The sequence below is a fragment of the Telopea speciosissima genome, chromosome 5, assembly GCF_018873765.1.
Source record: "Telopea speciosissima isolate NSW1024214 ecotype Mountain lineage chromosome 5, Tspe_v1, whole genome shotgun sequence".
NCBI classification, from domain to species: domain Eukaryota; kingdom Viridiplantae; phylum Streptophyta; class Magnoliopsida; order Proteales; family Proteaceae; genus Telopea; species Telopea speciosissima.
In genome coordinates, this window is record NC_057920.1 from 1,024,847 (window position 1) to 1,039,990 (window position 15,144).

The 15,144-nt window shown below is 38.8% G+C and overlaps 1 protein-coding gene and 1 long non-coding RNA gene across 2 annotated transcripts in view; one reads left to right on the forward strand and one right to left on the reverse strand.

Annotated features, from left to right (window-relative positions):
* LOC122661967 overlaps positions 1-14,954 on the reverse strand; it is a 27,935-nt gene extending 12,981 nt beyond the window's left edge. Inside the window, exon 1 of the long non-coding RNA XR_006332947.1 lies at positions 14,815-14,954. This is a non-coding gene — a long non-coding RNA (uncharacterized LOC122661967). The remainder of the gene's footprint in view (positions 1-14,814) is intronic.
* LOC122661966 (D-2-hydroxyglutarate dehydrogenase, mitochondrial) overlaps positions 1-15,144 on the forward strand; it is a 43,723-nt gene that overhangs the window by 27,509 nt on the left and 1,070 nt on the right. The window contains exons 9-12 of the mRNA XM_043857493.1: positions 1,836-1,916; positions 5,722-5,822; positions 6,323-6,431; positions 14,923-15,028. Of these exons, the coding sequence (XP_043713428.1) occupies positions 1,836-1,916; positions 5,722-5,822; positions 6,323-6,431; positions 14,923-15,028 (397 nt within the window). The remainder of the gene's footprint in view (positions 1-1,835; positions 1,917-5,721; positions 5,823-6,322; positions 6,432-14,922; positions 15,029-15,144) is intronic.

Genomic DNA, 15,144 nt, shown 5'->3' on the forward strand with positions numbered 1-15,144 from the left:
ATAATATAATTTATGGGTGAAAAAAATGTGACTCTGTGAGGCCGTAGAGCATCCAACGGTGTTACAATAAAATCACTTCCAAACAATCACTATTGATCTTTTTTTTTTTTTTTTTTCAATTGTTTTGCAAGAAATTCATTTTTTTTTCCTAGAAAACAAAAAAAAATTAACAAAGAAATAATTCGGACTCCATCAAGTCATAAATCGGTCAATGTTGTGTAACATATATTAAATTGACACCACCAAGATTTGAACATATTTTTTGGAAAAAGAAGAGATTTGGGGAAATATGGTTCACCTTGGACTTGGAATGTTCAAATCTTTTGCAAATCACAAGATTCTTGATGTGGATCAATGTTTCCCCGTTTGTTGAAGTTATGCAGTGGTTTTCCGTAAAAAATTGTGAAGAAAGATGAAGTTTTGAGTCCAAGTTGGCACACCAGAGGCAGTTATGATCGAGACAGCCGAGATCTCGACTGTCTCGGTCGAGTTCTGTACACTTTTATATGGGGGGTTAGGTGAGATATCGGTCTCGACCGAGATTTTGTAACTCTTCCATGTCGCCTGCCATCTCGTCTCGCCTATTCAAAATACCAAGATATTACCGAGATCTTGGCGAGTTCTTGTTCCATGCCTATAATTCCATCATGGAAAGTCCAGAAAGAATTTAAATCTAATTCAATGTATGGACCTCCTAGGTTTTCTGTTGATAAATTTGATCTTACCCATCAGTTTATCAAGGGACATTGAAAGTCGAACCAAAATAAATCCTAATTACCTGTGTGCATAAGCATCGAATTAGGCCTGTATGTTGAAATCCTGAGCTAGGTCATCCATAATTGTTAAAATCATAAAACCTAACATGTTATGTCAGAATTTATCCAATAAAATGTGTGAAATTTCAAGACAACAATAATATGCTACCATGGATGAACTCAATTAAGTTCTGTATCGACTACATGGGTTTTGTTATATCGATCCTTTCTGCTATTCCACTCTATCTGGTGCCAAATTATATTAAATCTCAATCTACTATGTCCTTTCTCAATCTAGGGAATAAATCTTGAGTTTGAATTATGTTTTCTAATCATAAGATACTTGTAATTATTTGAAAGGTTTTAGAACCCTCTTCTTAGTGCAATTTGTTATATGGGAACATGATTTCCTTAGTTGAAGTCATAAAGGGGGTTTTTTTTAATGGTGAAAAAGAAACTCCACAACACTGATTATTTTGAAATTTAGGTAGGTATTAGGTAATTAAATGTTTGGGTCGGAGGATATGTGTGAGATATGCACCCTTAAGGTACTCAGAACCCCCCCCCCCTTAAAAAAAATGAAAGAAAATTTCTCTTCTAGTTCTAGTACAGGGGATGATGTCTAATGTCAAGTCCTTCTGTTATTAGTTTTCAACCAGTTGCAATTAGAGGTACTTAGCCTGAGGTGCCATTGATTCCCCCCCCCCCCCTGTTTGCTGTGCCGCTATTTGTTTGAAGTCTTTTATATTTATCGATCCTATGTTTCTCAAACATAATGGCAAAGCTACCATCTTTGAATTCCTCCATTTAATTCCAGATGCCACTGCAATGAACGGTTTACATGATTGAAAGGAATCGGCATATTTTTGTGGTTGTGGAGCCATGATTGCTTGAACTCAGATTTTCCATACACATTTACTGCAATCCATCGATTATCATATATGTGCATGAATTTAGAACACATACACAAAGCTCACATTGTATATCTGTTTTCTCATTTGGTTGTTTAACTTCTCAGTTTATGTCCAGAAATGGATGTAGCAGTCTTTTCTCAACTAATGCTTTGGTCCGTGCTCCCAGAAACTCCTAATGGAAGCCCGGAGAAAGCTTGGGGAGGTTCTCTCTGCATTTGAATTTTTAGATAGCCATTCTATGGATCTGGTATGTTCATAAGATGAGTCACTTGCGTTTTGTTGTTGAAATGAATTTCCTCTTTTACATTCCATGTACATAATCTTGTGTGTTATGAACATATTGGGTGCCTCCATCTTGCAACCTCATATTTTTAAGTTGCATTTGAAGAATTCCTTTCTGAACTGCCTTGTGTAGTTGTTTTAATTAGTGCATGTATTTCCAAACCAATTTTTGAATGGACAAAGTTTTCCAGTCCACAATATCTGCTATGTCCTGCAATGTGGGATTTGGGATATTTGGCTATGGTTGGCTACATGGTACTGGTACTAATAGCTCAGCTTCCATCTTGTAACAGTTGGATTTGGGATAGTAAATTTCGGCCCAGAACTTTTCTCACCTACCATTATCCCTTGTAGTTTCTTTTTTCTCCCTTAACAATTATTATAAACTCCTTCTAGAAGCCACTTCTTTCAACACTACAATATTTAACACCTCACCTGTGCTTTTGACTGAATAAATCCTTATTCAGATTATTGAGTTAGTCACGGTTTGGTGAAGTGTTAGTTTATATGTTGAGTTAGTCTTAGTTTACATGCTAAGTTGTGAGGGGTGTTTTAGGCATTAGAGGAGTAGTAACTTATTGTTGGTGGACTAGTTATAATTGGTTATTATAAATATATCTCTCACTCTCACCCCCACGGTTTGAGTGGATTGTTCACAACCGTGGGCAGTATTCTTCTCTCCTTCGACTTCTCTCTCTCTTTCTCTTCTTCTTCTCTCTGTCACTGGTGGTTGATTAATGCCTTTATTGTCATACAGATTAAATATCAAGGAGAGAAATGTTTGTGCAATTCCAGCATAGTCCTGGACCCAACCTTGTAGTAGTGAGTCTCATCAGGGTTAGTGGTGACATTCAAACTAATAGAATTGGGAACCAAAAGATGAGATAATTGTTCCTTTACATATGATAAGATTGATTGGGCCTTGGGGGATTGTCCAGATGGCTGACTTAAAGGTTACAGAAAAAAAATGAACTCCTTACTCAGTTCAATCTAATCAACCTGAGTTTTCTTAATTTTTCCAATTCTTCTCAGTGTATGTTTGGTTATGACTTATGAGTTGTGTGATATAAATGTAACTTATTTAGAATAGGAGATAATTCACTGTCTTGTCATGTACATGGTTGGTTGGTTGCAAAGTTGCTGTGTTGTACAAAGAATCAAGACATATTGCCCTTTTAACAAAATTACCCACGACAAAATATTTTTCCTTCCTTCAAGCAATTACCATCAGCCGACATTCACACAACCAGGAGGTTCTGGGCAGGAAACTTTGCTGTCATGCATGATAGCAGCAACCACAACTGTTATTCACACTTCACAGTGTTGGCCACTCCTGCCATTCAGTTTGGATGCTTTTAGGTTTCTGTCTTAATGGAGTTTGAGGTTTAAGGTTTCTGGTTTCAATTTCACTGGAGAGGAAAAGAAAAGAGTTGCACTGGAGCAGGGAATGCCTGGTGAAATCCACAGACCCCTCCATTTGTGTTGAAGAAGAAGATGAAAAGAAAGGTAGGAGGCGAGGTTTTTTCTATTTAACTAGTGGGACATGTGTCAAAATGTTGTTGCCTATGTAGCAGATCAGGAATTGTGTTTGATGGATGTATGAATGGTAATAGTGTCCCTGTTGGACACGAAGTTAAATACTTAACAGTTGATCTTTGAGGGAGCATTCTGGATTTCCTTTCCCTTTATGTCCTTTAATAAATATACATCTAGCACATGTCATAAATCCATCTTTTCCCTACAGAAAGCTTCTAGATGGAAAAGATAGAAAATATTCATTTAGCTATGCTCTTTCCTACGAGTTGATATAGATTGGACTGCTTTCGGAGTGGCCTAACCGACAATTTGACTCAAGGTCCGGTAATAGAAGTTGCTTACTCTCCTAGTAGCAAAGGAAAAGGGCAGGGTTTTTTTCGTAGAGGTAAAAGTTAAGATTATGTTATGGCTTATACTGCATGCAAATTGATGTGGTTGAAGTCTCTAATGCAGGAACTGGGATTTCCTATCAATCAGCCAATGGAGATGGTCTGTAATAATCAGGCTGCAATCTACATTGCTAGCAATGGTTTTTCATGAGAGAACTTAAGCATATAATGGGGGACTGCCATTTTGTTCAGGATAAAGTGCTGCATAAGATTGCCTACTCCATTTGTCAATTCTTCTAATCAGTTGGTGATGTCTTTACAGACCTACTTTTCAAGAGTGTTTTTCTTCAATTTTGTTTTAATCTGGGAATGGATGATGTTTATGCTCCAGCTTGAGAGAGGGGGGAGGGGACTCTTAATGATATGTTATATTGATAGGGTATTTATGTAATCTTGGTAATACAGCCAAAATAGATAAATAAGAAAAGTTAATGCAACCCCAGGTTCCAAACCCTATAGCACACACAAGCTAGGACTGAACCGTAATAAAGAAGCTCTTAACCGTAAATTACAAACCTTGGTTGTCCTTAACCTCCCGATCAAACACAACCAGCGGTAACCTATTCCACTGATGGAGCTGTAACTGCTCAAGGAAATGTCAGATGATGATGAAACTTTATGAGTGAAATCGCCAGCCCTGGTAACTAATCCAAAGCCAGCAAATATTAAAATAATAGGGGTTAAGATGCTGCTAAGGAACAAATGCATTGGAACCAGAAAACAGGCAGGGAACCTAGATCTCAAAACATGAATGAAGCAGTAGAAAGCTAGTTGTAAAACTTGACATCAAAATAGCAAGTGATGGGTGAGCTACGGAAGAAATAAGATGGCAGAAACTTTACCAGAAACAGGGGTTCTGCCCAAGTCTGAAAGGAAGGATGGAAGAAAAGAAAAGAAAGAATAGATAAGTAAAGGAGTGGTGGGAGAAAAGATCTCACCTAAGAGGAACTCAGATAGAGAGTCGGCCAAAGGGAAGAAGGGAGAACCAGTCGAGCAACCTCCAAGCTTTATCCAGTAGTCACAGCAGCCACCAAACAAAATAAACTTTCCCAATCCTGAATCGATGGGGATGGGGTAAGCTTACATATAAAGACTCAAAGACTACTGTTTTCTCATCACAATCTAAAACTAAAACAGAATTTGAAAGTATTTTAAATTCAACCTCCTACTACTACTAACCTCGTACTGCTACTTTCGTTATCTAACTTCCATAAATTAATTCAGATTACATAAATAACCCCAAATTAATGCCTAAATATCCTATTGGACCGAAACCAGATTTGGACCCAGTTCATCTTGGTCTTATGGTCTGGGCTTCCAAACAGGTTCGTGCTCATCCAAGAAAGCATTACTGCATCAGAAGTCCAGTAGGATGGTAGCTCATATTCATCCCTGATTTTGTCCTCCCATTTTTCTTCTTCTTCTTCTTCTCTCTCTCTCTGTCCCTTTTTTTTTTATTTTTTTAAATATTAGTTCTGATATTGTATCGGTAAATAAATTATGCAATTCACAAGATATTTCATTTCTTTAATAATTTATTTTCTTGTGAGAATCTGAAATCCATTTCTTTTAGAGCTTGCTGTGTCTCCTGGACACATGTTCACTTCTGATTCCTAATTTCCTATATCCATGTCTGTAGAATACTGGTTTGTATGGTAGCCTACAAAATCATTTCTGTAATTTTAAGATTGTAATGCTGCTTTTAATGATTCATTGATAAGCATTTTTATTTTCATTTATTCTAATTCTCCAAGATTAACACTAGCATTTTCAAGAAAATTTTGTGGTTAGCTCGTGTCATCTATGTTGTTCTTTTAACCACGCTCTTTACATTGACCACAACAGGCTTTGACTCACTTAGAAGGTGTTCGAAATCCATTACCTTCTTCGATGTATGATTTTTATGTTCTTATTGAGACAATGGGCAGTGACGAATCATACAACAGGTAAGCTTTCTGCCGCTTATCTACATTGAGTCACTAGAAACTGCTAAATCATTTTTTGTAAGATTCTTCCATAAGTCCAGAAAACTATTCTTTACAACTCTAAGTTAATCATAAGACCTACACATTTATCAGCCACATGATTCCATGTTTCCTGTCTTACTTTTACCTCTTCCTTGTATGCAAATGCAGATTTGTGACTTTTTATTTCCAGGATACAATCTTGTGCATGTTAGGATCTCAATCCGGCATGGTCCTTAAAGTCTAAAACCGATCCAAAGTCCCTGAGAGAGAGAGAGAGAGAGAGAGAGATACAATCTTGTGCATGTTAGGCTCTCAATCCGGCCTGGTCCTTAAAGTCTAAAACCAATCCAAAGTCCCTGGAATCCTTGATACCACGAACCTTATGAATTTCTACTATGGTCAAACATTTTTATGCCATATTTGTTATTAGTAAATCATGTCTTGGTTTCTTAAGATATTTTACTTTTATGTTTTTTCAGAGAGAAGCTTGAAGCATTCCTACTACGGTCCATGGAAGGTGGTTTGATATTGGATGGCGTTGTAGCACAAGATATAAACCAAGCATCCTCATTCTGGCGTATCCGTGAGGTCCTAGCCCATTAATTTCTCTATTTTATACTCTAAAGTTGAAAACTTAGTGGAGACATTTCTCTTGTGGAGTTTGGAGGGAACATGTATTTTCACATTTTGACTTCATACCTGATGTCTACATGAAAGAGCATGTTCTAATCAAAGTAAAGAATGACATAGTGCATCATATGGAAAATACTGAAGGATATGAACACCTGAGTACCTAATTTGGTCATTCTTTAGAAATTTATAGATGGTTGTTTGTCAAATAATCAGATGGAATTATTCTCCTTCAGATAACTGCCTGACTGAAATCAAGCTCCTAGAGAAGTGAAGAAAATCATAGATGCATTGATCTTTGTACTATTGTCTCACTAAAATGAAATCAAGTTCCCTAGCTTACAACCAAGGTCCAAATTCTCCTACTTTGGCCTCAAAAGCCACTTGGTTAGGTTCTTATACATTGATCATTGTATATCTGTAAATGCACAAGAGATTAGGACCATGTTAGCTGGTCATTGGTATGCATGGTTTGGTACAGATTTACCTTGCTTGAAAATAACCCTGGTATGTTAGGCAGGCTCAGTCAGTTTGCTTTTAAAATCATTTGGTTCTGTAGGCTGATTTGCTCATACATCATGTGTGAATTTTTATAATAGTTCTCTATCTAAAGTAGTTTTACCATTTTAGTCATGTGGACTTAGCAAATGAGAAACTAAGTAGTACATATAAGATAGTGACAAGAATTTAGTGGGTTGGATAATATTAACTTCCTAAGAAGGAAACACAATGTGAAGGCTTGAAGATTTGGAGAACTGAAGATAAAACAGCGGCCAATTGTAAGAATAGATCAGATTAACCGGAGTATGAGATTGAAGGAAAATAGTAGAGTATAACAGTAGAGTATGTTATACTGCTAGAGTTGTGCTGGAACTTGAAGATTATCAAGGCAACATGGAAATATCTATGGGACTGGTAACCTTGCAGCATAACTCTTTTTCTTTTCATTTAATCATCGAATGGTGAATAATGGGCTATGTGGCTTCTCCCTTTTGTGTAATTGTTCCCCATTATGTCCTAATCTGAACTGCACTAGTGCTGTCTGAAAATCAAACCAGACAAAATATTAAACCAAGTGGAACCTTGACTTAAAATAGAACCCAATTGAACATTGGACAAAATAAAAAAGCTTACTGTGAACCAGACCAACATGGAAAAATTACAACAAAGCCTTTGACCGTAAAATTTAAGGGAAATTTAAATTAAACAAATCAAAACAAAAATAATCACACCAAACCAAATTTTCCATGTAATTGAGCCTTTGTTGCCATTGAACAATGGACTGGACCTGTACATGAATACAAAGTGGGGTCCACAAGGTACTTGAGCTTTATTGGGCACATCTTACATTGAATAAAGAGTAGGATCATATTAAATGCATTAACATTGAGGATCGAAGAAATTGAGTGGTGGATAGGGAGATTTAGAGAGATGCAAGGTGTAATATTTGTAGAGAAGAAGAAGAAGAGAAGAGGAGGAAGAAGAGCCGCTGCACAATTAGGAGCTTCAGCCATTAGTTTGACTGCCCCCAAAACAGTATATTAAAATAGGTTTTGGAATAATAAAACAGCAGAGACAAAAATACCCCTACAAGAGGAATCGTGAATAGAGAGCTGATGCTAGCTCTATTCACGATTCCTCCCCTTTACTCCTGACACTCCCCCTCAAGCTGGAGTATAGATGTTAATCATGCCCAGCTTGGTACAAATATAATTTACTCTCATACTTCCCAAAGGCTTGGTGAACAAATCAGCAAGTTGTTCCCTAGTGCGAATATGACGAGGAGAAATAATCCCTTGCTGCAGCTTCTCACGAACAAAATGACAATCAACCTCAATGTGTTTCATTCTCTCATGAAACACAGGATTCTCAGAAATATGAATAGCAGCCTGACTGTCACACCACAACAGCATAGGAGAATCATCACCAAATCCAAGTTCAGCCATCAACTGTTTAATCCACATTAGTTCACAAGTGCCATGAGCCATAGCCCGATACTCCGACTCTGCACTAGATCGAGCTACCACAGTCTGTTTCTTGCTTTTCCATGAAGCTAGGTTCCCTCCAACAAAGACACAATAGCCCGAAGTAAACTTTCGATCAATAGGAGATCCTGCCCAATCCGCATCAGTAAATCCATCAATCCTTCTATGGCCATGATTAGAGTATAAGAGACCACGCCCTGGATCCTTCTTATTATGTCGCAATACCCTTATAACTGCCTCCAAATGAGCTGTCTGAGGGGCGGACATAAATTGACTCAGCACACTGACAGGAAAAGAGATGTCAGGTCTAGTCACAGTCAAATAGTTGAGTTTCCCTACAAGCCTTCGATACTTTTCTGGATCATCCAGAACATCCCCATCCTCTGCCACAAGTTTCACATTAGGATCCATAGGAGTATCCAAAGGCCTAGATCCAAGTAATCCTGTCTCTGAAAGTAAGTCAAGCACATACTTTCGCTGTGAGAGTGAAATCCTTTTCCTTGATTGAGCTACCTCAATACCCAAGAAATACTTCAGTTGTCCCAGGTCTTTAGTTTGGAATTGCTGTCCCAAATATGTCTTCAAGCTCTCAATACCTGAAGAGTCTTCCCCTGTAATAACAATATCATCTACATAAACTACCAAAAATATCTTCCCTACATCTGATTGCCTGAAAAACACTGGTGATCACTCTCAGATCGAGTCAAACCAAATTCCAGCACAACATCTGTAAAACGGCCAAACCACCTTCGCGGTGACTGTTTCAACCCATACAAAGATTTCCTCAACTCTTACCAGACTCCCCCTGAGCAACAAAACCAGGAGGTTGCTCCATATACACCTCCTCAAGGAGGTCCCCATGCAAGAATGCATTCTTGACATCTAGCTGAAGCAAAGGCCAGTAATGTATAGCAGCCAATGAAATCAAAATGCGGACAGAAGTAAGTTTTGCAACCGGAGAGAAAGTATCCAGATAGTCCACACCATAGACCTGGGCATAGCCTTTAGCAACAAGACGGGCCTTCAACCGAGCCACAGACCCATCAGGATTAACCTTCACCACAAATATCCAGCGACAACCAATAGCAGACTTACCAGAGGGTAAAGAAACAAGATCCCATGTCTGATTTTCCTTCAGAGTAGATAACTCCTCAGTCATGGCAGCCCTCCACCCAGGATGAGCCAAGGCCTCTACCACCGACTTAGGAATAGGATAACTGTCAATAGTAGACAAACAAGCAACAAAAGAAGAGGACAAATGAGCATAGGACACAAAACGATTTATAGGGTGTTGGGTTCGGAGAGGTAGCAATAGGAACATCAAGATCAGAAATAGGAGGTACAGTTGCCGAGGAGGAATTACTTGGAGGGGGATCTGAAGGCGAGGAGGACGTGGGAGATGGTGCTGCCTGGGTACTGTATCTCTCCATAGGTGTAATGCGATGGGTCGGTTCATCGGGTGGGCGACGGCGAAAAACAGCCAATGGTTGTGTTGGAGGTGGCACATGAGGCAAAGGATCCTGCACAGGAGAAGAAGTATTGACAACATAAAGAGGTAGATCATCGTCCAACTCTGAAGCAGGCAGCGAGGATGCAACAAATGGAGTAGATTCAAAGAAGGAGACATCAACGGTAACAAAGTATTTTCTTAAATCAAAAGAATAACAACGGTAACCCTTTTGGGTCTTAGAATACCCCACGAAAAGACATTTAAGAGCTCTATGATCCAACTTAGAGCGACTAGGACGATGATCCCGAATAAAACAAACGCACCCAAATACACGTGGTGGTAAGACAAACAATGGATGTGAAGGGAACAACAAAGAATATGGAATACCACCACTCAAAACAGAAGAAGGCATGCGGTTAATAAGATAACGCGTAGTCAAAACAGCATCAGCCCAAAAATTTTTAGCCACTTTCATCTCAAATAAAAGAGATCGAGTAACTTCCATCAAATGTCTGTTCTTCCTTTCGGCTACACCATTTTGATGAAGTGTATCCGCACAGGAGGACTGATGAATGATCCCATGCTGAACCATAAACTCATTAAAGGGAGCAGAAAAATATTCTTTTGCATTGTCACTTCGAAGAACTTTCAAAGAAGTAGTAAATTGATTCTGAATTTCAAGCACAAAAGTACAGAAAATGGAAAACAATTCAGAACGATCTTTCATTAAATAAATCCAGGTAACTTTGGAAAAGTCATCTACAAAAGTAACAAAGTAACGAGAACCCAGCATAGAAGTAACAGGACACGGACTCCACACATCAGAATGAACTAAAGAAAAGGGTTGAACAACCCGTTTATTGACTCGAGGGGGATAACTTACACGGTGAAGTTTCCCAAACTAACAAGACTCACACTGTAAACTAGACAAGGACTAAAACCGACTATCTAAAAGCTTCAAACTTTGCAACGAAGGATGACCCAAACGACAATGAATCTGATGAGGAAGTGCCACACTCGAACATGCCACAGTGGATGTGTCGTCAAGAAGATACAGTTCCCAGATACGCGACCTCTACCAATCGTCTTCCTCGACTGGAGATCCTGAAACTCACAATAATCAGGAAAAAAGGTAATAGGACAATTGTTAGCTTTGGTAAATTTTTGAACAGATAATAAATTAAAAGGAAATTTGGGCAAGTAAGAAACTAAGGACAACGACAAAGAGGGGGTAATTTGCATGGTGCCTGTACCCCGAACTTTAGCAAGAGATCCATCGACTAACACAACATTGGAAGAAGACTCACGAAATGAAGAAAAAATACCTGATGCTCCAGTCATATGGTCCAAAGCACCTAAAGCAATGATCCTGGGACGAGAAGTAGATGATAGGCATGCAATAGCATTACCTGGCTGAACTAGTGTAGCAGTGGAGAACTGAGATGACTGAGAATTTTGAAATTGAGTGAATCGCTCATAATCTTCATCAGACATAGTCACTGTTTTACCCTCAGGCTTAGAAGGAGGGGTAACCACCGGATCACTGCTGGCTGAATTTGCAAACTGAGGTGGTTTACCATGAAGCTTCCAGCAAAAACGCTGAATGTGACCCACTTTGCCACAATGATGACAAGTGCTTACCTGTCCCGAAGTCTCTGAAGTGCTAAACATGGGGGCTTTACTGTTCCCTGACCCACGACCACGGTCACCTCCACTGTTACCCGTACCTTTCCCACCACTGGACCCACGGTTGGGAAAGGCTGCAAGTGCTGAACTCTCATTACCATGGGTGGAATCTTGGCTGCTCTCACGGGAAACCCGTAAAAGTCCAGAAAAAGATTCTGGAAGTGTGGTGACTCTATCCCCACCGAGGATTTGAGACCGTACTGGCTCAAATTCTTTTTGAAGTCCACCCAAAAATACCATAACAGCCAGCTGCTCTCGCTGTTGCTGCATCTCTTTCACATCAGACGTGATAGGAAGAATGGAATTCAGCTCCTCATATAGTCGCTTGAATTCCGCAAAATATTGGGTTACAGTCAGAGTCTTCTAATCCACTTTAGAAAAAGCTTGGGACAGGTCATAAATCCGAGACAAGCTGTCCTTCCCAGAATAGAGGACATTCAAGTATTCCCATAAATCCTTCACCGTGTCAATGTGAGTAACCAGGTCTGCAATCTGATTATCCATTGAGTTCAACATCTGACTCAATATTCTTGCATCTACCGTATCCCATGTTGTCTCCTTCAGGCTTTGACTTTGTTAGACGATCCTGTTGATCACGCCCCGTCAAGGCCAATTGAACCACCTTTATCCATTGCTGAAAATTAGAAATCCCTTCAAGTTTCTTTTGGTAATGCGATGAGAAGAGGAGGACAGTTCAGTCACAGTAGTCTTTGCATCACCCATTCTTAATTAATATCACAATCAATCACGGAAAAAATTTCTGAAATTGATTTTCGTGGATGAATCAATACACCAGCCAGCAACAAAAATCAATACACCACCAATAACTCGATCCAGATTCAAATCCCAAACAGTACCTGAATCGATCTCACCCTTTATACATACCCCAAGCTGAGACCTAGTTCCTCTATATTGACATGAACTAGTCTCAAATAAATCCACAAAACTGCAGCAAAGGGTGCTACATCCCCTTCAAGATAATATCACGGGAAGCCCCAAACCTCTAGGTCTTCAAACCGCAAGTTTGTTCAAAGTAAAACACAGGGAACAGAGAAGGATTAAGGATGGTGGATCGACTCCTACAGTCCTTGCTCTGGTACCATGTAATATTTGTAGAGAAGAAGAAGAGAGGAGGAAGAAGAAGAGCTGCTGTACAATTAGGAGCTTCAGCCGTTAGTTTGACTGCCCCCAAAACAGTATATTAAAATAGGTTTTGGAATAATAAAACAGCAGAGACACAAATACCCCTACAAGAGGAATCGTGAATAGAGAGCTGACGCTAGCTCTATTCATGATTCCTCCCCCTTACTCCTAACATAAGGATTATTTTTAATAATTGTTAAAAGCCCTCGACTCCATTTGGCCCCGCAGTAGGAGACCCCTACCCTTCGCTCTAGAGTGGCTCTGGCTGGATCTGACCTTTTCAGGCAGCTCTATCTGTGACACCGCTGGTAAACTTGTGTTTGGGGCTGCTATTACACACATATGGATGGAGCAGAATCTTCGAAGATGGGCCTCGAACTCTCGTTCCATTGACTTGATTTGGAAAGCCATCTTCTTCAATGTCAGCTCTAGGCTTCATATGCTCCCCCATAGTTAGATTCCCCAAGGAACAGGCATATTGTTGTATCCTGGGATTTGGATGTCTCTCTTCTCCGGCCTCTTGACCCGCTTTCCTAGGGCTTGAGGCTTGTGTAGTTCTCCCCTCTGGGGTTTTGGTAATGACTTTTTTATTCACCAAAAAAAAAAAAAAAAAAAAAAAAACCCTGCTTAAGAATCAGAAATCATGGAAGATAGTGGATTGTCCTGGTTAATTAAGTTATTCAACAAGATGACAGCTAAAAATATGCTAGATGAATGGTTGGAACTTGGAAGTGCACCAACTATTGTGGGATAAGCTCATCAGATTTATTATAAAGCGTTAGGTAAGTGATTGAGAACAAATTTAATACATGGAACTAGAGTATCACAAAATCAATTTGGATATATTCTGGGGAAGAGATTAAGACTGGAGTTATTTAATCAAGTGATAAAGAAAGTCAGAGTGAAGAAGGATATCCAAATGGTCTTTATCGAATTAAAGAAAATGAGCTGCTCATGATGACCATGTGGTGCATTCCACAGAGGGTTTCAAGTTGATATATTAATGTAATTAATTATATCTATGATGAAGCTGTAACTGGTATTAGATAAATTGGAGGAGACATGACTATGTCTCTAATAACAGTAGATTTAGATCAAGGGTCAGCATTGGGCATGATCCTTTTTGCTTTGTTGTGGGAGTCGATTAGACATTAATTGGATAAATTCTGATAGTGTATGCTATCTGTTGATGATGTAGCTTTGACTAAAGAGACACTGCTGCCATTTTGCTTGCCACTACTACAGGAACCGCTTTTGCTTTCTTTTCCTCTGGCTATCTGTTGATGATATAGCTTTTACTGTAGAGCCATAACCTGGTCCAAGTCCCACTTTTGCAGGGTCTTAAAGGGAAGGACTGGAGATGATCTTAACCTTTGGAATTTTTGGCCAAAGTGGCCACTCTCAACACTTGAATCCATGTCTTCACGCTGGCAGCCTGAGGTTTTTACCATTGCACCAAGTAAAAGCCTCTGGTGTTATAGTTTTGATTGATGGGCCTAATAGGAGTCAAATGCCCAGTTAGAATTATAAAGGAATGCTTTAGAATTATAAAATTTTAGGATTAACAAGACAAAAATAAAGCATATGGAGTGCAAATTTAGGGAACTAGAGGAGTAGAAACAAAGAAGCTAAAATTGACTAAAAAGATAACATCATAGAGCTACAATTTTCATTTGTCTATCATCAATTAGGAGGGAATGGTAGGCAAAGATGTTTCCCATAGAATTCGAGTAGGGTGGATGAATTGGAGAGGTGCTTCTTGAGTATTTTTTATAAAAAATATACTTAAAATAATTGTATTGGCATTGTATATGTATGGTTTTTCAAGGCAATTTGGGTTCGCAAGTGAATTTATGTTTTGTATTCAAAGCCACTGGATTAGATTTAAATCCAATGGTTGAGTTTCTTTCTTTTCTTATTTTTCCCCTTAGTATAAGGGGTTTTACTGGGTAGGCAACAAGTGGTTGTTGCTATGAATTTGTATAGTGGTTTTAATGATCATTCTTGTTATTGTCAATTTTTACATTACTATTGTGACTTATTACTATAATAATGTTATTTGACAAAAACAATTAACTAGTATAAAATAATTATTTGAACCATGGGGACACATAAAGAGTTGGTATTTATTTATTGTGCTCTTGCAAACAAGTGGCCTTAATGAACATTTCCTATATTGTTATAGGGTATACCAGAAGCACTGGGAAGGGCTGGGGCTGTCTATAAATATGATTTGTCATTGCCTGTTGAAGAAATGTACAGTCTTGTTGAGGAAATGCGACTTCGACTCGGTAATTGATCATATTGTCATGTTATAGTGTTCCATCAATTACTCTGGTCTTATTTAAGGTTTTTAATTGAAGAAACCCATCCATGTGGAAAAACTTTATTCCAGAATCAAATTTGA